The sequence below is a fragment of the Hesperophylax consimilis genome, chromosome 13, assembly GCF_061612785.1.
Source record: "Hesperophylax consimilis isolate HC1 chromosome 13, BYU_Hcon_1.0, whole genome shotgun sequence".
Lineage (NCBI taxonomy): Eukaryota > Metazoa > Arthropoda > Insecta > Trichoptera > Limnephilidae > Hesperophylax > Hesperophylax consimilis.
In genome coordinates, this window is record NC_142848.1 from 32,954,874 (window position 1) to 32,981,992 (window position 27,119).

At 36.3% G+C, this 27,119-nt stretch overlaps 1 protein-coding gene across 1 annotated transcript in view; it reads right to left on the reverse strand.

Annotated features, from left to right (window-relative positions):
* Positions 1-8,436: 8,436 nt before the first annotated feature.
* Positions 8,437-27,119, reverse strand: part of Rich (Guanine nucleotide exchange factor subunit Rich) — a 62,414-nt gene continuing 43,731 nt past the window's right edge. Inside the window, exons 18-25 of the mRNA XM_089639031.1 lie at positions 25,516-25,611; positions 23,410-23,553; positions 22,034-22,148; positions 21,740-21,864; positions 20,223-20,392; positions 19,097-19,469; positions 10,474-10,802; positions 8,437-9,906 (exon numbers count right to left, since the gene is read on the reverse strand). Coding sequence (XP_089495157.1) covers positions 9,567-9,906; positions 10,474-10,802; positions 19,097-19,469; positions 20,223-20,392; positions 21,740-21,864; positions 22,034-22,148; positions 23,410-23,553; positions 25,516-25,611 — 1,692 coding nt within the window. The 3' untranslated portion in view covers positions 8,437-9,566. The remainder of the gene's footprint in view (positions 9,907-10,473; positions 10,803-19,096; positions 19,470-20,222; positions 20,393-21,739; positions 21,865-22,033; positions 22,149-23,409; positions 23,554-25,515; positions 25,612-27,119) is intronic.

The window sequence follows — 27,119 nt, forward strand, 5'->3', positions numbered from 1 at the left end:
CATTTCGTTTGACTAGTACCAGCTAATTGTATCACGAGCATGTATGAAGAGTATGGGTAAGTGTGATGAATAGATAAGAACAAGGTTGTGAACAAAGATGTAATTAAAACAGAGTTAGAGCATTTCCAGTAACTTTCTTTCCAAGATTTAAATAGTATTGAGGTAAATGTATTAAGTGTTGTCAAGAAACAACCGCAAATATTAATACTGGTGAGAAATATTCGTGTTAATAAAAGTGGTATTATTTGTTTATATGGTGAGAATGTCGAAAGATAGGGTAAAACATTAGAATTTGTGACAGTAGTTATGTCAAAACTAGAGGAATCTGTTAAGGAAGGTATGAACACATTATTTTGGGTAAATACATTATTGATGATGGTGTAAATCATATAAAAACATGTGAGTAGGACAATACGTATGGAATGGTCTACTGTTTTCTTATAGAATATTAAAGAGTCTTTAGTTTTTATCAAAATTAATAAACTATGGTAAGAGTAATTACAAGATAGATTAGCAATTTTTGCAATAGTTATGCTGTTACAAGAAAGTACGAATATGTTAATTTGAATGGTTAATAAATGGAAAATAGTTGTATGGATCATACAAAAACATGTTAGGAAAAAAATATTTACAGAATGATCTATTTTTTTCTTGAATAATGTTAAAAAATAATGTGTTTGGATGATAAGAAGTAAAATATGGTGAAAATGTTTAACAACAATATTAGCAGTGATTACAAAAATTATGTTCATACAAGAGAAATCTACTAAAGAAGGTAAGAATACATTATTTAGAGTATTTAAATTGTTAAGAGTGATACGAGACAAAGAGAAACTTGCAAGGAAAATAATATTTACGGAATGAACAAATTTTTCCTTAAAGGGTACTGAAAAAACTCGAGTTTCAAACAAAGGAGATAAAATATAGTAAGAATAGTAAGTAGCAAGATTAGCAATTATTACAATAATCGTTCGGTTACAAGATAAAAATACTAAAGACAGTAAAGATGCATTATTTTTTGTATATACTTTGTTACTAGAGATCCGGCACATATAAAAACTTGCGAAAAAAAAGATATCAGCCGAATGATTATTATTATTATGTAGCACAGTAAAGAATGAAATACCTTTTATCAACCGTCACAGTGATTGACGTTTTTGTCGATCGAGATCAAGGACATTTTTTATTGTGATGATTTTGGAGGTGTCCGTTTTTCTCAGCAGAATACGCCCCGAAGCCGTCCAGGAGTGTTTATAATCGTTTTCTTTTGAAAATTTTTTTGTTTGCGAAAGTAGATATTTTCCTTTTTGTGTCAGGTGTTCGGACACATAAATACGTTTGGCTTCTTGTGACAGTCCTAGGTCCGCTGTGTTTAGTTTATTTGTGGTGGTCGTAGTGGATTTTTTATATGCTTTAATTTTGTTAAGAAAATTATGACGCTGTCGTCCACATTGCTATGTGGACGACAGCGCCATTCAAAAGGGTTATCTTTTTGACAAGCACCCTTCCACTTATGATGTCCTAACAGCTCGGGAAGTTTTGAGACAAAAAGTGGACCATCACCTCGAGAAGGTTTGTGTCCAGGGTAAGGCCCACCTGGTCAGTTTCAACGTCTCAAAAACCCAAGCATGTCTGATTTCGGCAAAGAGGGAAATCAATAATACTGTCTGGTGCAATTTGATGGAAGCACCCTCCCCAATATAGACTCCATTGAAATGCTTGGAGCAAGTATATGAGACCTGCTCAGGTATGGGGGATCTATAGAAGCCCGAGTAAATCTGGCTTCCAAAAAACTGGGCGTCTTGTATAGGGATAGCTGATTCTTCAATAGTAATCAGCTGCTAACCATATACAAGAATTTGGGAGTCACCTCTGGGCTGGAGCCCCACAATACTTGATAAACCTACTTGATTCCGTGCAAAGGGGGGCGGTCCGACTGTTTGACAATCCACTGTTAACAGACCGGTTGCCATCTCTAATGCACGGACGCAATGTGTGAATGGCGATTCTGTTCTAGGTATTTTAATGGAGCCTGCTCTGAGGAGGTAGCAGTATTGATTCCCGGTGGACCGGTGCACGTACGTGAATCTCAACGTACACGAGCGCAACACCCGTTCACAGTTGATGTTGGCTTCATGAAAGCGGGCCGCTTTTTCGACTCGTTTTTGTGTAAGACGGGGCTCGTATGTGGAACGAGCGACCGGCATCTTTTTTTCCTTCTACGTATAATCCCGGCCTCTTCAAGACCCACATTAACAAAACCCTTCCTACTTCCCCTACCTTAACTCGCCTCGCAATGCTGCCCAACCGGCTGGCGACATAGTTCCGCCTTTACAGTACAGTGTACAGACATGGGCGCTCTGGTGAGGTGTCACATAAAAAAAACTTACACAGCTTATGTATGAAAATATTATTTGGCCTTTGGAAAGGTCAAATAAGAATGAAATATGTAATTTTTGTGTAGCTAATTACCAACATATAAAAAATTTCGAATACCGCACAGTAGTCCCAATTTCTCTTAGTGCCTGTGGAACCATGGCATCTCCGACAGGAGTAAGTTACGAGAGCGAAGGGAGTGAAAATTAGTTAACACTTTTCTAGGACGCAGTGCAAACCAATAAATGCTTTCGATTTTTTACTTTTCGTGAAGTCAGAATCGAACATTATTTAAAAAGAAGGCTCTTAAGTATTTTCGTAAATTGAATTTTTTTAGTATCGTTTAAAATGGAAATCTTTAAAATATATCAGCTCAAGCAGTTTGAGCCAAGTAGACAAATGTGTCGGATTCCCGCCCAAGCGTCACAAGTTCAATCCTGTGCTAGCTAGTACAAGTAAATTTAATTTGATTAATTTGTGTTTCTTCAATTTACTCAAAAACAATATATTTCAGTATTGCCATTATTGAAAAAACAGCTTTAGTCATCTTTGGCGACTAGATCTGAATATCCATGTACCTTCGACTTTCCCATAGCCTCCCCCGCCCCATCCCCACTACCTTCAGCCTCTCAACATACCCCAACTGGGGATACCATAGGCCCACTGGGTTCAGATGGATGGGAGTCTTGTACAGTTTTCACATAAAATAACAAAACAAAACTCACTAAATGTCAACAAAACGAAATACTTAACATTTTCTATAACGGCCAGAGGACAACCAGCTGAGGATTATGCTCTCAAAATACATAATTGTCAAGGAAAAAACTTAACGCAATCATGTCACTGCCCCGCCATAACACACTCCAGAAACATAAAATATCTCGGCATTGAAATCGATGAAAATCTTCGATGGGACACTCACATAAATAGCATTACAAAGAAACTTAAAAAGTTCATGTACTACTTTAGAAACGTACGCAATAATAATAATAAAAATAATCCTGAAAGTACCCATAAGGACTCTATCAAAAGAAATTTTTTAAAAATTTAACCTGTTCAGGCATTATAAAACTGTACTAAAAAAATGCACTACTCAATTTTAAAGAAAAATATCAGTACCTTGCTGAACAACACACCTACACTACAAGGACGAAATCCTCAAATTTACTAAAAATTCCAAAATTAAATACATCTTTCGGCCAGAAAAACCACTATTTCCATGCTATAAAATTATATATGTAATGCCCTTCCTATTGAAATTAAAAACACCATGGATATAGAAAAGTTTAAGAAAGTCATCAAATTATGGCTAACTAAACATGAAGATGAGGAAATCATTAAATTTATGAAGTAGCCCCAACGCAACCTAAAGACAACAAAAATAAATACTTTTTGCTTTATTTTGTTTTATATTTTGTGGGAACCAAAAAATTAGAAGATGAGGAAATCATGATCAACACACATACAACAACCTACAGTCCGCCTCGGAACAGGAATACCTAGTGAGGAGGACTGAGAACAAACTACATCACTTTATATTTTTATTGTATTTAATATTGTATCATTTTTACTTTACGTTAAATAAAAAAAAAGAATTTGCAAACATTATTTAATGTAAATATGCCGTAATAAAGTGCATTAATATGCACATGGAAAGCAATAAGGAAATTTCGACCCTGATTCCATTTCACTATCGAGCGTAGAAAAGCAAGCGTGACTCAAAAATTATGGCACAGCCATAGACATATGAATATTAGTAGACCTGCCCTAAGTGATTAAAAGCGTATTATCCCCACTCCCCATACCGGTTCCATTGGAGCCGGCTGTGCTCGCGTATGGCCTCAAGTGAAATTTGAAAACGTGACGTCATCATTCTTGTGCGAACTATGGTCGAGGCATCATCGGTTCATTTTACGAAATAACACGGTAAAATGTTGACTTGTACTATGAAAACTTGTAAAAATAGATGTGAAAAAGAGAATAAACCCAATTGTCGTATTACATTCCATATATAAGCATTATTTTACTTTATTTTAAGCATATTCACATCGTATAATATGGATCAGTTGTAGAAACATAATATACTATCACATTGAGAAACGTCTGGACGCGAAACACAAAGCTGGTTGGTTGCTGGGAAGTAAATTATGAACATTTATAAAAGTGTCTAACTAAATACTTAAACGAAATATTCGACTCTGAAAATAGAACCGAATTTTTTTGCCGAATTTGAACTTCGAAAATTTGTTCATAACGTGGCGAGTAATTTGCGCTCCCATGTAAAAATGTCTATTCATTCAAAAGCAGATTTTACTTTTATGAAGTAAATGGTGATATTATAATGCGAGATGCCTATTTACTGTCAGATTGATTTATTGACGAATCACAGTCAGCTTCGTTCTTCAACAGTTGATTTTACCCCTCGCCATTATCTTCCCGTCTATTAATTCCTATGTCTGTGGTTGGGTCGCTGTTGGAAACTGGTTTTGTGGTAAATTGCGCTGTGTGCGGACCGCCATTGAAATACACAGGACAGCAACTTGAGTTGCCAACTGGTTTTTTTTCAGCTGCCCCGTGAATGGATGGACTAATTCTTTATTTGAAATTAAAAACGTTACGTAAAATGAATGGTTTATAATTAAGTAGGTAGTTATTTGAGTACCTATTTACAAATCTTATGATTTTTGAGGAAAATTTGGTTTTGATTCATTAAATAAAACAAGGTCTTACTGTTCACAGAACTACTAGTATTATCACAGGAAGAGCAAAGAGAGAACCCGCAGTATTGTGTCTGGAAATAATGCAAATAAAAGTACCAAACATCTTGTATAATTTTATTATTTTATGTATAAATTATCTGACAACATTTAAAACAAAATATGTATGTATTAAAAATTACCCTTTCTCATAAAATTTATTTTAATTGCTTTGAATAACAGAAATAATTAAAATATTAAGTAATGATATGCTGAAAACTAACACATGTACTTCAGTGTATCCAGTTTAATTACAAGTTCACTTCTTATTGCTTCACATACTTGTTGGAACAAATATATTTGACATTAATTATTACAAAGCTGTTCATTTCAACGCAATCTATCCCATCACCTGGCATCATTTGATGCAATGCATGATCAGACAGGCGACATCCGAATACGGAGATAGCCGTCGATGAAACAAAATGCTTTTCAAGTGTAAATTGAAGAAGTTAAGGTCATGACAGCTCTTTTATTAATAAGCCGTTACAAGTAACCAAACAGCCCATTGGAGTGAAAGCGGAAAATCATATTATTTATTTGAGTATTTTTATAGGGAAAATTAACATATATTTACCAATATTTTGCTAAAAATAACATGGGTTTAGAAATCAGATGTTGGTTAAATATGGAGTTATATTGCCTGAAATCTAATGAACGATTTGATTGTTATAATAAACTTAATCAAATATTTCAAGTCTAATTTAGATTTTAAACGTGTGATGAACATATGAATTGAGGGTTGGTAGACATCACAGGCAAGTAGAGGGATTGGGTGTGGTTAGACATTATAGGTAGGGGGAGGGATAGGGTATAATGTAGTTAGGCATTACAGGCAGGTGAAAGGATTGAGTGTAGGTAGACATTACAGGCAGGTGAAGGGATAGGGCAAAGTTAGACATTACAGGTAGGTGAAGGGATAGGGTGTAATGTAGTTAGACATTACAGGTGGTTGAAGGGATAGGGCAAAGTTAGGCATTACAGGCAGGCGGAAGGATTGAGTATAGGTAGACATTACAGGTAGGTGAAGGGATAGGGTGTAATGTAGTTAGACATTACAGGCAGTTGAAGGGATAGGTCAAAATTAGGCATTACAGGCAGGCGGAAGGATTGAGTATAGGTAGACATTACAGGCAGCTGAAGGCATAAGGATAAAATAAGACATTACAGGTAAGCGAAGGAATTTTGTATAAAGTAATTAGGGATTACAGGCTTTGGAGGATTAGTCAGATTACGCATTAAGGATTACAGGCTTAGACAAGGATTGAGTGTAGGTAGAAATCACGGGCAGGTGAAGGGATAGGGCAAAGCTAGGAAGGCAGGGATTGGGGGTAGTTTTGATAGGAATCACAGTCTTTCCACACATGTCTAATGAATATTTAAATAAGTGAATAATTTAGTTTCTTGGTGACAATATTTAAAAATTTTAAACTAAGTAAGAAATTAATTATGTACAGCAAAGTACATTGACAAAAAATAACATTAATACTCAACAGAGTTGACAATAATTTATGACGTTGGCTGGATTTACTGTGTCAGTTTTACAATAGTTTAATTACTATAATAGGTAACAATGTATTTACATTATTTTGTTGTAATGAGCTATCGCCGTAATGAGGTACTTACAAACTAAGAGTGAGACGAGACTTAAATATGGACATTATGTATTTAGTCAAATGGTTTCATTACCAAAAAAAGGTTAACCTGTATTTAAAAAAAAAAAACACATACATATATAGTATACATGTACATATAGGAGGAAAATCAAAATACAATCAATATACTATCACTGCTGCCTTGAAGTTAGATGGTTTGAAGTTGTAAGCCGATTTGTATTAGACTGCATGAACAATTTAGTTCAGTACAGTGAAACTCTCTTATAAGATTTAGTTCAGAACAGTGAAACTCTCTTATAAGATTTAGTTCAGTACAGTGAAACTCTCTTATAAGATTTAGTTCAGAACAGTGAAACTCTCTTATAAGATTTAGTTCAGAACAGTGAAACTCTCTTATAAGATTTAGTTCAGAACAGTGAAACTCTCTTATAAGATTTAGTTCAGTACAGTGAAACTCTCTTATAAGATTTAGTTCAGTACAGTGAAACTCTCTTATAAGATTTGGTTCAGTATAGTGAAACTCTCTTATAAGATTTAGTTCAATACAGTGAAACTCTCTTATAAGATTTAGTTCAGTACAGTGAAACTCTCTTATAAGATTTAGTTCAGTATAGTGAAACTCTCTTATAAGATTTTCCAAGGGACCGGAAAAAACTTCTTAAACAGTTGAATAAATCGGGCCATTTTCAAGATTTTTGTCTTCAAGTGACTGAAAAAACTACTTTTTCGCATGAAAACTTCTTATACGTAGACCTTATAAGTAAATTTCACTGTAGCAACTTTTATTAGTGCATGCTTTAATGGGAGAAGCATTGAGGAACCTAATTTTAGGAGATTTTTACACAATGTTTTTTTTTGTCCAGTTTCCTCATGGGGCGTCTTTTTACGAGGATTCTGGAAGACAAAAAGGGCTTTTTCTATTTTTGTACAGTTTAGGATGGTGGACATTATTTCTGTTGTCTGTAACTATATGACTTACAGGGTATCCGGGGGAAACACACAGATTTCGTGAGGTGATTCTACATGATGGTAGAAGTAAAAAAGACAAATAACCTTTTTAGAAATTCTGTGGTTTTTTTTCCCATAGAATATTATTTTCTTCGTTCAAACAATTCAACTTTTTGTACCTGAAAACTACCTTAAAATGTTCAAAATTCGAAAAAAATTATTTATTTTTTTACTTCTAAAATTTCTAAGATCGCCCCCCGAAGTTAGCGCACTTTATCCCCGGACATCCTGTATTTTTACTTATGGAAATAAATGCTCTAATGGCAACTTATGAAATCGTACGTATGAAAATAATGATTATGTAAAGCAAACATTTTTCATATGGGTCCCGATATACTTTCCATATATGGTGATAGGTATGAAAAAAAAGCAATGTGTAAAAAGCTCTGGGACTCCTTGGGGAGGCTTTTTGGATAGGAACTGCGTTTTATTTTTATATTAACTCTAAAGTTTCTTGGAAAGCCTTTGCGGTCTTCAGGGATGCGGTGTGGAGGGATTCGTTAAGGAAAGGAAGGAATGAATTTGGATCTCGTATAAGACCAGCAAATCATTAAACCATGGTTCTGGCAACAAACTATAGCCAGGTACTTCTCTCCACTAATGTCAGACTCACAACTTTCCGGAAATTGGGTATGATATAGTCCCACTAGCTACGGGCAGTTGGGATTCTTAGTTAGCCCCCCTAGTTATTAAGTAGTCACTATGTAATAATAAACTATTAAGTTTACATAGTAAAATGAGAATTAGATTTGGCCCTGAATCCAAAACATACACACAAACGTAAATTGTAAACACATAACAAGAATAAATAATGTTAACGATACATCACCCTACCGGGAATTAATGGATTAGTTATTATGTATTATTATAGAAGGACAATAAAAAATAATACGTAATCATGATTGTTTGAAATAAATAAATAGTTATATTTAATAAGAATGGTGAACTACATTAAATAGTGTTGGAATCATCATCGTCAAAACGAAATTAAATTACGTACTGTTAATAATTAAGTTGCTTATTAATTAAGTGAAAATAAATAAAGTGAAGATCTCATAGAATAACATTAATAAGTGTGAATCTCAAAATGGAGAACTTCAACAGTGTTAATAGACATTTATTGGAATAAAATAAAGTATATCAGTAACAATAAATAAAAATACAAACAGGGAATATCATTAGCTTCATATTTGTACTAAATCACAACAAGGATAAAAAGAAGAAGTTTTCGTTAACGCCTCTGCTACCTCATTTTAGATTATTAAGTATTTTTTCATAAATTCAACACATCGTGCTAGAAATATTCAATAATATTATATTTACAGCCTTACAAACATTGTATGTACACGACTTAGCACCAAACTTATCTACGTCGTTAGTTGAGGAAATGGATGCAATAACAATTTAAACGAGCACAAACTGTTTTTGCTCCCATCGCCTTTGTGGTATCGCCAATCTCTTCTTTATCTGCTGTGTAAATATTACTTCTGCAGGTTGTACACAGACGGAGCTATACGCAAAAGTTTGAACACTAGTTAAAAGTGAATATTAAGCGTTTTACTCAAAACTACAATAAATTGTTTTGATCGTAAGTTGTTACTGCACCCAGATCCACAATTATATTATATCAATACAATATTCTGTGAACATCTTTTAATCTCTTTAGATTACATTTTCGCTAGTCTAGGTTTTTTTTTTCTTTCTATAATTTGTATAAAATGTATTAAAATTGCACCTGTTGAACTACCATGGACAGAATAAGAATAATGTGACACGTTTCATTGTTTTAACCCTACCCGAGTGAGACCCCTTACGATATCACACAGTTGCTTGGCTCTGGAGAACTGGACGGAGTGGATACATTACTCTCCTGCGGCTGATACTTCATCTCCGTTAGTTTGGGCGAGTCCTTCCTGTAGACAGACTGTCTAGTGGAGTCTGAGTTGTGTTGGGAGCCGATACTGCCGTCCTTGGGGAGGGGCACCTCGCTGACAGTTTCGGGCGGGAAGCCCTTGGTGTGGTTGGACACACTCGACGGGGGCTTGGTGGCGGAGTTGTGTGAGTTCTGATGGGTCTCCTTGGACTTGAAGACGGAGTTGAGGACGGCCGCCTGGCTTTGGATGGCCAGCATGAACGGCTTGTATCCCAGGCTGAAAGAAGTACATGATATTATAAAGTTAATTTGTTGTCAATGGAAGGTGACACTGTCCCTCCCCTTCTACCTTCAGCCTCACAGCATACTTCGATTGGGGATGTCATAGTCTCACTGGCTCCAGACGGTTGGGAGCATTTGGGACTCTTGTGCGGTTTCACATAACACTGCAAAAAAATGCACTTTAGATAAAACCGCTACTGTTAACATTATTATTTAAGAGCAGGCAGCTAATGAGCATTCTGCTGATGCGCTCATATCTGATTTCACAATAAGTTTAACAGTAATTGAGTTGTTTTAAATTTAAAATGAGTTAATCCTTTTCTTCTCTCCAAATAACAATCCAATCGTGCTTTAAATTGGTTTTTTATTTTAGTTCAATATTTTAAATTTCATAGTTATCCAGTAATGTTGGCCTCACTGGGTGGCTTACCCGTGCTGAGGCCACCATTTTATATTTTTTATATTTTTAACATCGATGTCATGTTGTAGTTTATGTAGTGTATGTAAGTTCCAATAAATAATAACATAATGAAATTGTAAAGCTTTAAAAAGTTTATTATACCATTCAGAGTCTATCCAGATGAGCAGGTCCTGGAAGGCCTTCATGAGTCGCGCCACAGCCTCGGCGGACACATCATGAGAGCGCGCCGCGTGGGTGGTTCTCAACACCGCCATGGCATCGCGCAGCAGCACCGCCAGCAGTAGTGCCCACTCCAGGCAGCCGGCCTCCGTCAGTAGCTGCAGCAGGTAGCGCAACTGCACCTCGGCGCGCGGTGAACCCGCCTCGGTGTGCTGCTGCGACAGGCGGTCCATCAGCGCCGCGTACTGCCGGTCGCCCTCGCCCCACGTGGCCACTTCCACCTCGCTGACCACACTCATGGCGCGGTCAATCTGCAAATATCAATGTCAATGTTTGATACGTCCGATATTAGCCTGTCATCCCATGGGTCGGTGAGGGTAAGGAAATGGTTAAGGAATCGACATAAACCGTAAGACCCTGTAGCAAACTTTACTTTTCTGCGCAGGGTTTCCTTACTGGACTGTGGGGTGGCGGGCTTAGTGAGAAAAAAGGGAGTTTATCAGTAAGTTGTTTATTGCAACAAATTAAGTATAATAGAATATTGCACTGGTGCAGCTGGTAGAGTGATTAACAGTTTCTAATAATAGAAAGAATTCTAGATCGGGTTATTTCACTGATTTCTGCAAGAAGTTCAATATGTCAGCTGCATGTCACGCTGCGAGTTACAAAATGGGGTACAGAGTAATATGTAGATAAGTATTCCTCTACCAGTCCAATACAAATCGTCTTTTTAACTAAATGTACTCTTTTTCTTCTTCCTTTACACACTACCTACTTTATTAATTTTTCTTCTTGAAGTAATTAAATTTAACACTACCTAACTGGAAGTAGTTCTGCAAACTGAATTCAACCCACAAAAAGTCCGAAAATGAGTTAACTATAATAATAATAACATGGAATTTATATAGCGCAGTTTAGTGTCATTTCACTTCAAGTGCGCTTAACTACTCGTATAACAAACTTTAAAAAAATGGTAATTCAGTGTTAATAGTTCTTAAAATTATTCCTACAGTGTGCCTTACCCAATACAGATCTAATATTATAACACTAAATACACTGTTTATACAAAGTGATGACAAAACTTAGAATAACAATAACAGTAGGACAGGACAAAACACGAATATTAAAACTAAAACATAACATAAAACAGGAGGCAGTTTGTGCTCAGAAATGAGAATTTTCTGAGCAGACACTAAAAAGGTACAATAAGGAGACAACCGAAACCAAACAATTACCGGAAGTTTTAGAATATGGCTTATTATAAAATATTGAAAAGAAGTTAAAATTTATAAATGGTAAGATTTTTTAAATAATTTTGTTTTTAAAGCTCGTTTAAATTCAGCCAAATTCTGGAGATTAGTAAGAGCTGAGGGAAGTCTATTCCAGATGAGAGGGCCTGTTACACTAAAAGAACGATCATAGTAAACAGCTCGATTTGACCTAGAAAGTTCGATTAGACGATTACTAATATCTAGATCTGCTGACCTTAGAGTAAGCTGTCTATTGCTTAAGTTTTGTCGGATACATAGTTCCGATATATATGCTGGCGCCATTCCTTGCAATGCTTTGAAGGTCATTAAGCAGATCTTAAACTCTATTCTTTCAGGGCATCGAAGCCAGTGAAGGCGATCCCTTAGAAGTGGGGTTATACGGCAATACTTAGATTCACCAAAAATCATTCTTGCCGCAGCATTAAAAACTGACTGGATTATATTGATTTGTTTCTGAGGTAGGCCGGCATATGCACTATTGCAATAGTCCATACGTGAGACGACGAACGAATTTATGAGTGACTTTGCTCCATCAGAGGGAAGGCATCTCCTGATTGATTTTATCTGCCTTAAATGGAAAAAACCAGAACTCACAGCTTTTGAAATTTGCGATTCAAGAGAAAGAATATTGTCCATAGTGAAACCTAGAAATTTTATTTCTGCAGAAGGGATTATATCCGTATCCTGAATACGGATTGGACTGAAGTCAAGGAGAGCTTGCCTTCCAGGGGAAGCTATCCACATAAATTCTGTCTTTGTGGGATTTAGTTTAAGTTTATTGACAGACATCCAACTTGAGATTGTGTTAATGAGGCTAACCACCTGGTTTTTAAGGACGTCTTTTTCGTCCGGAGAACAAAACTTGAAAATCAAACGATCATCTGCGTAGCCTTGTGATTCAAAGCCAGCTGAGTGAATTAGTCGTTCAAGACGATTCGTATAGAGAATGAAGAGAATGGGGCCTAGGACAGAACCCTGGGGAACTCCAAATTCTATGGGAGTTTCAGGTGATGTACATTTATTGAAAGTTACTGAGGCTACTCGTCCAGACAGGTACGATGTCATCCATTGGAGTGCATCACCTCGAACGCCAAATTCGGTTTCAAGCACATTTAGTAAAATACTATGATCTACTGTGTCAAATGCCGCACTCATGTCAAGAACAGATATCAAACCCAACTTACCTGCTTCCATCCCGATGATCAAGTCTGAAACAACCCGCAAAAGAACAGTTTCCGTTGAATGAAACCGTCGATAAGCGGATTGATTTTTGGCAAACAGACCAGCGGAGTTCAAGTACCCCACTAATTGTTTGGCAACGATTTTCTCAAGCAGTTTTGATAGGAATGGTAGGTTGGATATTGGCCTGTAATTATCTGTATTATCAGTATTAAGATTTTGTTTTTTTAGTATTGGAGTTATAATTGATTTTTTAAGTGATTCCGGTACAAGTGAATTTACAAGAGACTTCCGGATAATTTCGGTAATTACAGGTGCTATATCCGGGAGACATTTCTTTAAGAGCCAGGTCGGTATGGGGTCTTGAGCGCATTGCTTGTTTGGGCAAGACTTCACAGCACGTACGACATCTTCTTCAGTTACTGCTGCAAAAGTAGTGAAGTTACCAGTGAGCGGAGTTGTTGCTGCGACAGAAGGCATTCCTACCCCACCGAGAGCCCGAATTTTTTCGACTTTACTCCTAAAATATGTCGCAAGACTATCCGCTTCAAGAGAGGAATCAATCTTGATATTGCTCTCTCCACATAAAGTTTTTATATTTTGCCACAGTTTTCGAGGGTCCTTTTCTGCTTCAATTTGTTCACACCAAAAGTTAGATTTTTTCTGCGTTACTTCTTCCTTGTAAGCATTTTGTTTCGCAATCCAAAGTTGCCGATTGCTGAAAGTCGGGTTTCGTCTGTACAACCTCTCGAATTTTCGCATTTCCCTTTTCTTCTTGAGACATTCAGCATCGAACCATTTGCAGCCATTTCGAATGCGGCAGACCTTCTCTGTGAAAGGTGCATTTTTGTCAAGTAATGCCAGTAGCGTAGAATTATAAAGAATTACTAACTCTTCTACCTGGTATTTACAAAACTTTTCCTTATCACAGAGCGGTGAGATTTTCAGTTCATTGCAAAATGCCTCGAAGTCGAATTCTCTCCAATTTCTAGAGATAACGGATTTAAACTCCAATTTTGGAGGATCGAAGGCAAACACGGATGTGACGAGACGATGATCCGATAGTCCAATGTCAGTCACGTGAGTTTTATTCGGGGGAGACCCAACTCGGGAAATGATTACATCAAGTGTACCTCCTGCATCATGAGTAGCTGAGTTTACCCACTGCTCGCAGCCGAAGTCACACAGGATTTTGGTGAATTTTTTGGACATGAGTTCAGTTTTCTTTTCTAGGTGAATATTTACATCTCCTAAAATGATAACATCACAGTTGTAGTTGGAGGTGCATTCTAGGAGAGACCTGAATTCATTAAAAAAATTTGCAGTCGGTGCGCACGACCCGGGACGGTAGATGGAGATTATGACGAGGGATGCACCATTGGCAGAAGCCTTGCAACTGACGAACTCGAAAGTAGTATAAATCTGACGTATCCCTATACTGTCTAAACGAATACCACTTTGCGCTACAATTGCAACTCCCCCATGATTTGTAAAATTAATGTTCGTTGTATCATCTTTAATGGGCCTTGCAGCTTCATAAACCGAGAACCCGCTTGATCGAAGGTTTTTGATTGAAAGTGAGTCTGCATTTTCGTGCCAAGTCTCCGATAGCGCCAAAATGTGAATACCTTTGTCACGTATCAGATCCACAATATCATCGTGTTTGTTTCCAATGGATCGCGCATTCCAGGCGGCAACGGTTAAAAACTTAGGCGGACGAGCATTCCTGGTTTGTGCTAAACGCAAGATTTTAACTAGCTTAACTTTCCTCCCGGCTCTACACCCTCGTTTTCTTCCCTTACGTCGGGGAAATAGTACACTATTGTTATTATCATTATTACTATGGTTTTTGTCATTATCACTGCCATTATCACTATTAATATTGTTTTTAACTGGCAAGGGTCGTAAAGCACACAATTCGTCCAAAGTATATCTTATCATGATTTATGACCCTTACGACCCATTTCGAAAGTTCACACAAAAAATACAACGTACCCTTATATCGGTCATCGCACCGTCCCAGCAGAAAACATGTGGCATGCATCTGTGAACTCGCACTGCACCATTCAACAAACTATGTCTGCTAAAAAGTTTTTGAATAAAACTTTTACATTCAATATTTGAAAATGTCATATCTATCAGAATTTACACTATACAATTATTTTAACATAAAAAACACATAATTTGGCATATTTCACTTATAAGGACACACTTTAAGAACACTAGTATAAGAACTACCCTTTCAGGAGAATTTAAATCTGGGAGCTTAAATAGATGCGTGTCTGCAGCTTCTAAGCGCGAACACTAAAACTGCCACTGCGAAGAGATTTTTTTTCTTCCATATTCTACAAAATAGATCCAGGCTATATAGTATCTCAGTAAAAACTTATGTTTGTGTAAAATATTACCGAGGTCTGTTAGCGGGTATTTATAATTTACAAAAAAGATTCAAGAAGTATTATTAGTATTAATTTTTCGGAATAACTTAATTGAGTAAAACCTCAAATTGTAATATTTAAATACTGAAGACAATATTAGTGATTTCTAAACGAAAATCTGAAACAGAAAAATCAGAAAAGGAAACGGTCACATCTGGGACTCGAAAGCCAGGACCCTTGTCGAGTCCCAGATGTGACCGTTTCCTTTTCTGATTTTTCTGTTTCAGATTTTCGTTTAGAAATCACTAATATTGTCTTCAGTATTTAAATATTACAATTTGAGGTTTTACTCAATTAAGTTATTCCGAAAAATTAATATTCATTCTAGACTTGCAGAAAAGTCAACAGATGTCGCACATTAAAAATAAAAAATAAGATAGGTTTATCTAAAAAAGACGCTGTCTGGATTGCATTTAGTTCGGGTTGAATCTTGCGATCATACATAAAGATAGTTGCCAATAAAAATGTGCGGTGAAAAAATGAAGACAATGTTAGTGGTTCTTATTCGAAGTATGATACAGTTAAAAGTGACCGAGGGGAATAGGGTCCCATTAGCTCAGTCGGTAGAGCACTGTCCCGGAAAGACAAGGGTCCTGGGTTCGAGTCCCAGATGTGACCGTTTCCTTTTCTGATTTTTCTGTTTCAGATTTTCGTTTAGAAATCACTAATATTGTCTTCAGTATTTATTATTAGTATATAATCTAGTTTGCAAAAATAATTTAAAAATTCAAGTGGGGTCCAAAACACATGGATTCCTGTTGCGTTATTTCAAATGAAGGTACAAATAATGTATTTGATTTTTCAAAATAGATCCAGGTCACGTGGATCCTTTTAACACTGGGATGTATCGAATGATTGTTATTTTATTAATTTTTCCAACGAAATCCAATCAATTTGGATCTTTATTACAAAATAAAATGGCCTTGTTTTATCTCTACTTATTTTAACATAAAAGATCCACGTATTCACGGTAAAATGCAATGGATCTTTTAAAGCTTTTAATATCAAATAAAATTAACAGCTGGAGGTGCCTTTGTTGTTTTTATGAAATGAATGGACTTTCGTAATTGTCAGTGGCAATTATTTAGGTTAGGCCGTCAAAAGGCAGAAAGAGGAAATTTGAGTTTACCAGGAAAGAAAGAAACACAAAAATATGAGCTATACTAATTCTAAAAATACTACAGACATGAAAATTGTAATGCAAAATTTCTAATGCCCTAGATGAAAATCAAAAAAGTTATGACTTATATGAAGTGGAGGTATGTAAGACTGCATTTAAAAAAATATCCCTATCAAAATACAAAAATGTTTTCTTAGGTTCAATCTGCGAACCAAGCCTCTGACAAAATATACGTGCAACAAGTGTGATGCTTTTGCTGTTCAAGAAAAAAATCCACAACAGAAGCTGAATGAACTTCACAACAATTTGTTGAAGTGTTTGCAAAATAAAACGAAAAGTGACTTGATGATGGCTAAAAGTGATCCTGAGGCTGAAACCATAATGTTTAACTTACAAATATAGTTTTTTGTAAGAGACAGCTGTGGGTGTACAATCTGAGAATTCACGTTGGTTCAGACGACAAAAATTTTAGCAATGTATGGGTAGAAGGTTAAGCTCGGAGGGGTGCTCAGGAGTTGGCGGAGGAGCGAGAGTTGCAGCTGTCAAAACCGAAACATAAAGATGGTGCTGATGCTCAATGCTTTTCTAAATGACCATCCAACAGAAGAAACGATCGGCCATCAGTTTCTAGAATCGGGACATAGTTTCCTGCTGATAGTTTACAGACTTTGGCCAAACTAATTCGGCACTGAAGATGCATACTAGGATATGTATACACTCCAGAAGACCATATGCACGTAATGCAGACATGCAAATGCAAAAATCCCGGTCAATAAAATGGACCCTTCAAAGTTTTTCGGCTATGTCGGGTTGGGTAAGAATATTTTGTATAGAAAAATAACAACACATGGAAAAAAGCTTCATGGTTGAAAACTAAAGAAATTCTCTTGCAGAAAGATAAGCCTTTCTCCATTTTGATGAGATCTTCGTTTGAGGAAGCCTTTGTTGAAGTGGACATTAAAGGGGTCGTTTGCTGCCACGCTAACTTTGCAAAGTTGAAAGACTTGAAATCTTTACTAACTGTCATTCCAAAAGACACACGGGATTTACATATAAAATTCATTTGAAAAAAACTCTATTGAAGATGATGCCGATGGATTTTCGGACAGTTCAGATTTTGATGTTGATGGATGAAGATGTGAACTCGATACTTATTTAGCCACTTTTGTTGTTTTTATAACATTTAAATCTTCCTTTCTGATATTTCTAATTAAAGACATAGAATGTAATTGCTTTCAGTCATATATCTTTTATCATGTATATCTGTACCTATTTGTTAAAAGGATCCAACCCACAAAATAGCATTTTGTTAAAAAGATCCATGCCAATTTCAATGATTATCTCTTTATTCCTCCATCTTAGTAAATCCTATATATTACATTTGAAATAAAACATAATCTTCTACTAAGTAACAGAAATTACAGATGATTTTTAAATCTGACTTTTCCTTAAAATTGAATTATCTCAAAAATATGCTCGTGTGGGTTGGATCCAGTTTGCAGAACTAGGTCCATCTGTCAATAACATAGCACAAACATATTTTTATTGTACATTCCTGTCACCTACCTCAGAACAGGTTACACCTAGTGAGGTAGGTAATGTAAAGGATACAATTGAATTATGTAAAAGCGTACAATGGAATCATGGTACCTAACTATATTGTTGTTTGTATGAAACTGTAAAAATAATATTTCGATAAACACTGATTTATCACTAGCACTGAAACTGAAAATTCACAAGGAAGTGTCCTTGGTCCAGTTTTGTTCCTCACATCAATAACCACACTTATATGTATATGTACAAGTAACTTGCCTTACTTACCCATGGCTGGTAAACTAATATCTTTTGCAGGACTTATGAACAGTATGATTGACCCACCTACTTTGTTGCAACTCGTCCCTTTCAATACCCCTTCCCGTAGACTACACATCAACACTCCACAAATTATAGATACCATTCATCAATATCCAGAATGGTCAGACTTGTCAACTCAAGTCAGGACCTTGAATTATTTGGTGTAAGTCTTAATGATTTTTGTTTGATATTTAGATTTATTTATTTAGATTATTGTGAACTCCATCAAAACTTTGTTCCTGTCTTGATTTGACATTATCTTTATTGTTTTTGTGCCATATTTCTCATAGCTGTAATTTTTTAATTATCCTATATTGTAACATTTCTCCTTGCATTAACTTTGTGTAATATGTTGTAAATGGACATGGTCCGTTAATAAATCTTCTATCTATATAAATAAAAATGTAAATGTTCATTTGTTCAAAATCTTAAATCTTAAATCTCCAAAAGTTCTTCAACGATTGCTTTGAAATTTTGACACAACGTTGCATTCGAATATGTGTTGGTTTTTATATACCTATATTATATAGATGTCACCTGTGGGCTGTGACAAGTAATAACATGCTTTTTTTGAAAAACAGCATCATCTGTTGGAAGTAAAAGCAACACGCGCTATTGTTTCTCTATCTACACAGACCGACTGAGCCACAACAACGCGTGGCGGGGTACAACTAGTAAATAAATAAATGACTTGAATGAAATTTTTTTCAGACTATAGAAATGCAATAAATAGAATAACCAACCTGCATGTCATGGTGCATTCCGCCGCCCATGGCAAGCGACACGTATCCGCTGTCACCCCCATAGCTAGCGTGTTCCGTGGGTGAGGGCGTGGAGGGCACAGTGCTGCCCTTCCTCTGAGCCAGCTCAAGCGGCTGCTGCGGCGCTGGGTATGGCCACTCAAAGTCCTCGTGCAGTTGCTTCAGACAGCCCACGGCATTCTCCACGCGGGCAGCGCGCTCCTTCTCCGTGGCCAGCCAAGCCACCAGGTGGAAGTCCAGGCGCGACGCAAAGTGGCCGAGCTGCCACATCTTGCCAGCGGCCAGCAGGCGTCGGGCGTGGCGCTGCAGCATCACGTCGATGAAGAACTCTTCCGCAGTGCCAGAACACGCTTCCCTGGTAAGTCAAAGAGACAACTAAATAAGTGGCACAAATATAGACGGTATATGTATAAATATGGTACGGTTAGTAGATGAGTGCTTCAAAGTGCCAAGATCGCACCCAGGGATTGCGGGTATAAGAAACATGTTCCAACTATAATGATATATTATTTACAGCCATTTTCAACAAATGATAAATAACCATTTATGTATCATTGACTATTTGTTTATTTATCAATTGTGGCAAACAATGTAGACTACACTCCTGGTTCTGTGGTCGAGGGGTAAGGCTTTCAATTAGCAATCCGAAGTTCGCAGGTTCAGATCCCGGAGTGCACAAGAAAATTTTATTTGATGAATTTATGTTATTTCACAATTTATTCATTCAAAAATATAAAGTATTCTTGTAGCAAATTCCAGAGTGGAAGTTACTCTCAGTATCGCCCTGGTGTAAGACCACCATTCAGAATTGAAAAGTTGCTTGAAATGGCTTTGGCCGTGTTTGATGACCAGATCCCCATATCCTTCCGCTCCTCACTACCTTCAGCCTCACAACATACCCCAATTCAGGATGCCATAGTCTCACTGGCTTCAGACGGTTGGGAGCAGTTGGGAGTATTCACATTTTAAAGTCGTGCAGTATTCACATTTTAAAAAAACACTGTAGAAAATGCCGGGTTTGTTTCAAACTGATTTTACAAAGCCAAAAATGTATGTTTCAACCAAAAAATTATTTTAGGATAGACACTTGTGGAGACGATTAACTTACTTATCACCCCGTCCAGTGGGCACGGACTTCTTCCTCCGGTTGACAGCTTGTTGACTGTTGGTGCTAATGCCAGACTGGGTGGTCGTGACCATCTCACTGACGCTGTGTTTGGCGTTCTCCACCGTGATACGTGGCGTTACTGTGGTGCTGAAGCTGCGGCCTCGGCTTACCTAAAAGAGGGATTTATTTTTTATTCATTAAAGGGGGTTACAGATTATGCTAAGTTCAAAGCGTTTTATATAATGCCATATTGATTGCCATACAATCCCATACGGACCTGTCACATCTAAAAAGATGATGTGTTATAAGTGTGGGCGTGGTGACGATATGCCCTGTGATCTGCTAGCCAGGCTATATTTTAAAATTATGCAACCCTTCTCCTACCTATGGCAGGAGAATGAACAAGAACAATTTATGGAGCGCCGTAATTACGCGGCTGTCATCTGTCAAAATGACAGATACCATAAAAAGAAATGATAATCGGCGGCAGTTCCCCAATTGATCTTACTCCCTCTCCTGAGTAAGATTATAGCGTAGTGTGTCACCCTAACATATAAAACTTATACATCACGCTGAAACAATGTGTTAAGGCTAGTGTTAAGATTATTTAATATTGCTTTTATCATGATTTGTCTAAAATATTCCTGTTAACGTACAGCGGTTCCGCCAGTGCCTCTGGAATCTAAAATATTTTTATTTTTAGTAGTCAAGCTGTGCACAAGGCATCTTATCTACAGGTTGTAAAATTTATTATTATTAATTTGTCATCTGTAATAATATTTAGGCGTTTTGAAAGAAAAGAGATAAAAACCAAAAATCAAACGGCAAGATTTATTTGTACAGGAGAACCTAACAGTTTTATAAAGATTTTCTTGATTGTAGATTATGCCTCTAATTTGATTAAATAAAAATATCTCAGGGGACGGAGTGACTCGAAGAATTTTTATCAGATTGATATAATTTAAATTGACGTGCGTGATCGCTACGATCAACATGAAACATTTAATAGGGCCCCATGTCATATTTATAAGTGAATCGATGAATGTTAAGGATTAAAGCAAAAGGTAAACCAAGAGAAATTTAAAACTATAGCAGCTCCTTGACTCGTTCACATGTTTAGTAAGGTCGCCATTCCCCCTCGTCCCAAAAAACCCGTGCACATATCTTACTTTGAGACCGCTCGTTCCAGAATGAACCATGTACCAATAAACGCTGACAGCTGTAATATCGATATTTTATTGAGTATCGATGTTATTGTAACAAACACCAGGGATCGATGTTCCAATGCGTTACAAGGTTCTACCATTTTTCTTCAATTTAATAAACATAACACATAATCATTTTGTTGGTATTTAATTTCACGACAATGTCTATAAATATGTAATGCACTGTTCAGTCTCGTTTTCTTCTTCTGGTTGCCCTCTCCTATCGGAATTTGTTTTCTATTACTTATTAATACACTTCCTTTACCATGTTTCCACTTTCAACTTTACAGAAGTTAGTCTGGTGTTTATTACCTGCATGCTGCCTAGAATAACAGACAGATCCTCGGCATTGGGGCTCACGGGGGCTGTCTGGGGGTTGATGGAGAACTTGGAGCTCATGATCACTGAGTTCCTTGGAGATTCTACATCGTTCGGATCTGCAAATACAACATTACAAATGTATTTTAGGCATCGGGAGAGATGGGAAGTTTTAGTCTGCAGTTTGATAGAGAACTTGAACATGATTCAGCTTAGTTGTCGATATTTAATTATATTATTAGATCCCAGATCGTCTGCGATAATATAATATAGTAAAAGGTGACTAACCAATGGCTCGGAGAAATCTGACGAGGTCTCTGGCGAGGTCCCAACGAGAGCTCTGAAGGGCCGTGTCCAGCAGAACTGTGGCCAGCTGGCGACTGACTGAAGAGCTTTCTAGATTCTGTCAATATCAAATAAGGTAATTCAACACACTACACTCAAGTTCAAATATTCAAACACTTTTCTAAACCTAATGGACGAGTACAAAAAGGTGTCATCTTATTGATACATATACTGAAAAATATGTTTTTGTAATGATTACCACCTCATGGTATTGCAATGGTCTTTGTCACTTTGAGAGAAACGTATGAGCACTGCACGTGAGTCCCGACAGCTTCCAACCCTCTGGAGACTGTGAGATAATGGCATCCCCATTTGGGGTACATTGTGAGGCTGATGGTAGCGGGGAGGGGAAGGAGAAGGGGAAGAGGAAGGTGGGAAAGTACCTGGATATTCAGATCTGGTCACAAAACTCGAATTTCAAGCAACGTTTCAATTATGAATGGAGGTCTTTCACCAGGGTGATACTGAGAGTATCTTCCTCTCAATTCAGTTTTCATGTGTTCCATCAACTTAATAATATATTATAATTATAACCAGTGTACCTATAAATATAAATAAACATATTCATTCAATTGGTGACCCTGATGTGATATTCTTGAACTAAATACATTACACGTAAATCACTCATCAATTGACCCATGACACGTGTACCGGACAGCAGATGGATGTACCTAATAATTATTAAATAATTAAGAAAATGAATATTCTGACATCACACATTTTACGATGCCGAATCCTTTGAGGCTTATCTCGCACGATGAGTCATCTTGCTAAGAATTTAAATCACCGTACACATGTCATATCGCCATTTCAAGGATGAATTACTTGCACAATAAAACTGTGGGACCTTAGTAATTAATTCTCGGCGCTATGATGCATCGTAATATTTCTGTTTAGATGTAAGAATAATTGCTACACATTAACACGTGTAGAAACTGTATTTTAACACAATAAATACGCAAACAACTGGCCCAACCAGTCAGTTGTCCAACAACATTTGCGAAGTTGTGTTTCATTGCAAATCTTTACCCAAGGTACCCCCGAGAGGAAACCGGCATTTTACAGTCAATGTCACTGGCGTAGGTGTCCAGTACAACACGTGTTGAAATCTTATTTTCTTTATACAACTGAAGTGAGGAGAAAGAAGTTAAGTTGTTCTGATCCACGATATTACCAAGGGAAGTTTCTAAGGCAATCGGCCTATATCCAAAGATGTTGATATTCTTCCGATTCGAATATTTGAATTAATTGTTAGCCGTTGCCGGTAGGTACCGGGTAGTAGGTAGCCACAGAAAGAATTTATATATAAGTTTGTTTACCTGTAAAATAATAAGGTATGATGCGGCAGTGTCCAGCATCTTTCTGCTTAAACACATTTGGAATAATTCTTTAGGTTTTCCGGCAGCAGAGAAAAGGTAGGTCCAGAGGGCTATTTCTGTCTTACGGGCACATTGGACGATCGTCTGAAACAAAAAAAGTAAATATTCATTATAAAACAAAATCTTTAACCCCTCAGGCCTCTGGCATATTCTGTCAGAAAGCCGGAGTATTTCCACTTTGAAATACAATCCAAATAAATGTAATGTTTGTGAATGCATACGAAAATTATATATTGTTTTTGAAAGGTGATGAAATACACTTAAATCAAATTTTAATATTAAAAATATACATACAATTTTTGAAATATAAAACATTTTTTTTTTTTTTTAAATGGCAGATCTTACTTTTTTTTACCTAAATTACTGATAAAGAAAATTAGAGAAATGTATTACAAATTTTATTGTCACCTTACTTTTATGTCATTTCACATTAAAAAAAAATTAGTAAAAAACTTGCATTTCATAATTTTTATTCAAACTGCGGTCGGAACCTTTGGTTTCATAAGGATGTATATTTTAATTCTTCTGTGGTTAATTTCTTCATTTGAATATAAAGCGTGAGGTTTTCTCTTTCTAACACTGTTTAGATCGTATTTCTCGCCATGAGGGTAAAGGCGACTTCTGAGACCTACATGTTCCCAAAAATGAACAAATTGGCCTGAGGGGTTAACTAACTGAGAAACTGTTTTCCCACCGAGCTATTGCAGAAACCTTCAGACCTGCAGTTTTCAATAAATTAAATTTTTATGCAAATTTAAAAAACTAATTCGCAGCTAGGTAGTGTTAGACAATTTTATTGATTCTTCTTTTTCTTTCGTATGGTGGGGGGTCAGAGGGGGACATCTAGATCTGCGAGCCATTTTAGGGCCTCAGGCGTCGCCATGTGGACCTCATCAATCCCGCCGGGGAATGAATGGAGCGGGCATTCGTTGACCACATGTTCGGTAGTCTGCACCGCACCACATTCACACATCGCCGACTCTTTAAGGCCCCATCTGTGCATCATGTGGGCACAGCGGCTATGGGAGCACCTTAATTTTATTGATTATAAATATGGTTTGAACACTAATTCGGAGCTAGGTAGTGTTGAACAATTTTATTGATTATAAATATGGTTTGAACACTAATTCGGAGCTAGGTAGTGTTGAACAATTTTACTGATTATAAATATGGTTTGAACACTAATTCGGAGCTAGGTAGTGTTGAACAATTTTATTGATTATAAATATGGTTTGAACACTAATTCGGAGCTAGGTAGTGTTAGACAATTTTATTGATTATAAATATGGTTTGAACACTAATTCGGAGCTAGGTAGTGTTGAACAATTTTATTGATTATAAATATGGTTTGAACACTAATTCGGAGCTAGGTAGTGTTGAACAATTTTATTGATTATAAATATGGTTTGAACACTAATTCGGAGCTAGGTAGTGTTGAACAATTTTATTGATTATAAATATGGTTTGAACACTAATTCGGAGCTAGGTAGTGTTAGACAATTTTATTGATTATAAATATGGTTTGAACACTAATTCGGAGCTAGGTAGTGTTGAACAATTTTATTGATTATAAATATGGTTTGAACACTAATTCGGAGCTAGGTAGTGTTAGACAATTTTATTGATTATAAATATGGTTTGAACACTAATTCGGAGCTAGGTAGTGTTGAACAATTTTATTGATTATAAATATGGTTTGAACACTAATTCGGAGCTAGGTAGTGTTAGACAATTTTATTGATTATAAATATGGTTTGAACACTAATTCGGAGCTAGGTAGTGTTGAACAATTTTATTGATTATAAATATGGTTTGAACACTAATTCGGAGCTAGGTAGTGTTAGACAATTTTATTGATTATAAATATGGTTTGAACACTAATTCGGAGCAAGGTAGTGTTAGACAATTTTATTGATTATAAATATGGTTAGAACGCAGCTAGGTAGTGTTGAACAATTTTATTCTCGCTTTGTTGCAGACAATCATCTTGTCTGATTTTATAAATACCGACATGGTGTTTGTATTGCGTTTGCTAATATTTCTTACCTGTAGGTAAACGGGGAATTCTTGAATAAATTCAATGACACTTGGGAGCTGTGCATCCGGAATAGGCTCTTTACTGGTAGCCTCTTCTTCCAAAACCTTAAATTAAAAATTATATAAAAATATTAATTACCGAATCAAATCAACAGTAATATCATTATACAGGGTATCCATAAAGAAAAATATTTATTCAGTAGAAGATTTTCAATTCTAGTTTTTTTTCCTGAAAACTACTTAAAACATAAAAATTTCGAAAATTCATCTTTTTTAATTTTAACGGTGCTTGGTGCTGTATTAATATGTGAGGCCCTGAGGGAAATTATTATATCTATGTCATCTTTGAGATGCCGTGCAGAGGGTCATTCCAAAGCCCAGTTGAACTCAAAAACGAGATGTAGAAACGATCCGTTCTCATGTTACAAACGTCAACTGTGTACGAATGATTGGCATATTTCCCGACTCTGCACCAATGCTGAAGGGATCAATGACGCTAGATCTTCGAAGCATCTTCAATTGAAATATTTTTTTTATTTTTTATTATTCTTTATTCAGTGAAATGGTTATTACAATTATTAGGAATGTTTAGACCACCAAGCACATCCCCGTGTTGTTGTGGTTGATTATATTTACAGTACCCCTTTTCAGATATTTTTGGACACCGGTTTTAAAGTGAGTAATTGATCTTGATCTTTTGATGTCATTATTTAGTGCGTTGAATATTTTAGGTGCGATATATGAGTATTGTCTCTGTGAAAAGGTAGTGTTTGTTTTAGGAATTTTGCATTTTATATCTTTTTGTGTAGAGTTTATAAATTAATTTTTCCAGATAAGGATGATAATTGTCTTGATGGCGAATGTCTAGGACTGCGAGTTTCCTAAAAAGTGGCTCTGATGGATGAGAAGAGAAACCTTTGAAGATGACCCTTAGCAGAAGTTTTTGAACGGTCACTAGAGGGTAGAGAATGAATGCTGTACAACCTCCCCATCTTATAACGCCATAAATTGCTATCGATTCAAATAGAGCAAAATAAATACTTCTTAAAGTTTTTATGTCAAGGATTGATCGAAGAGAGTGTATAATATAGCATAACTTCCGGAGTCTCTTTGCTATGGAGCTAATATGGGCCTCCCAGCGTAAATACTGGTAGAATAAGGACAGCATTCACACCTGATTATTTTGATTTAAACATTTCATTAAATCAATATACAGAGAAGGGGGGTATAACTCTGATCGAAAATTGGAACCGAAATATTGTGACGTCATATGTTTGCCTAACTATATCCACCAATGAAAAACTTTGAAAATCTATGGAATAAACTTTAAAAGATTTTCATTGGTGTTTAGTATAATAAGTATGCTCCAAATGAGAATTTTATTGTCTATACAGGGTGTATCGGCACGTACCCGACAAACTTTAACCAGCTATTCCTTAGCATATTTGGAGTAAAAAATCTTATGTGCACTTTGCTGTCCGGTAACGTTTTTTTTTAATAAAAAATTTACTATTCATATTTTCACCACATGTCACCACTGTTTTATCCTTTGATAAAGTTTGAAAACCCATCTGGCAAATATTTTATTCGAATTCCGTTGAATAATGCACGTG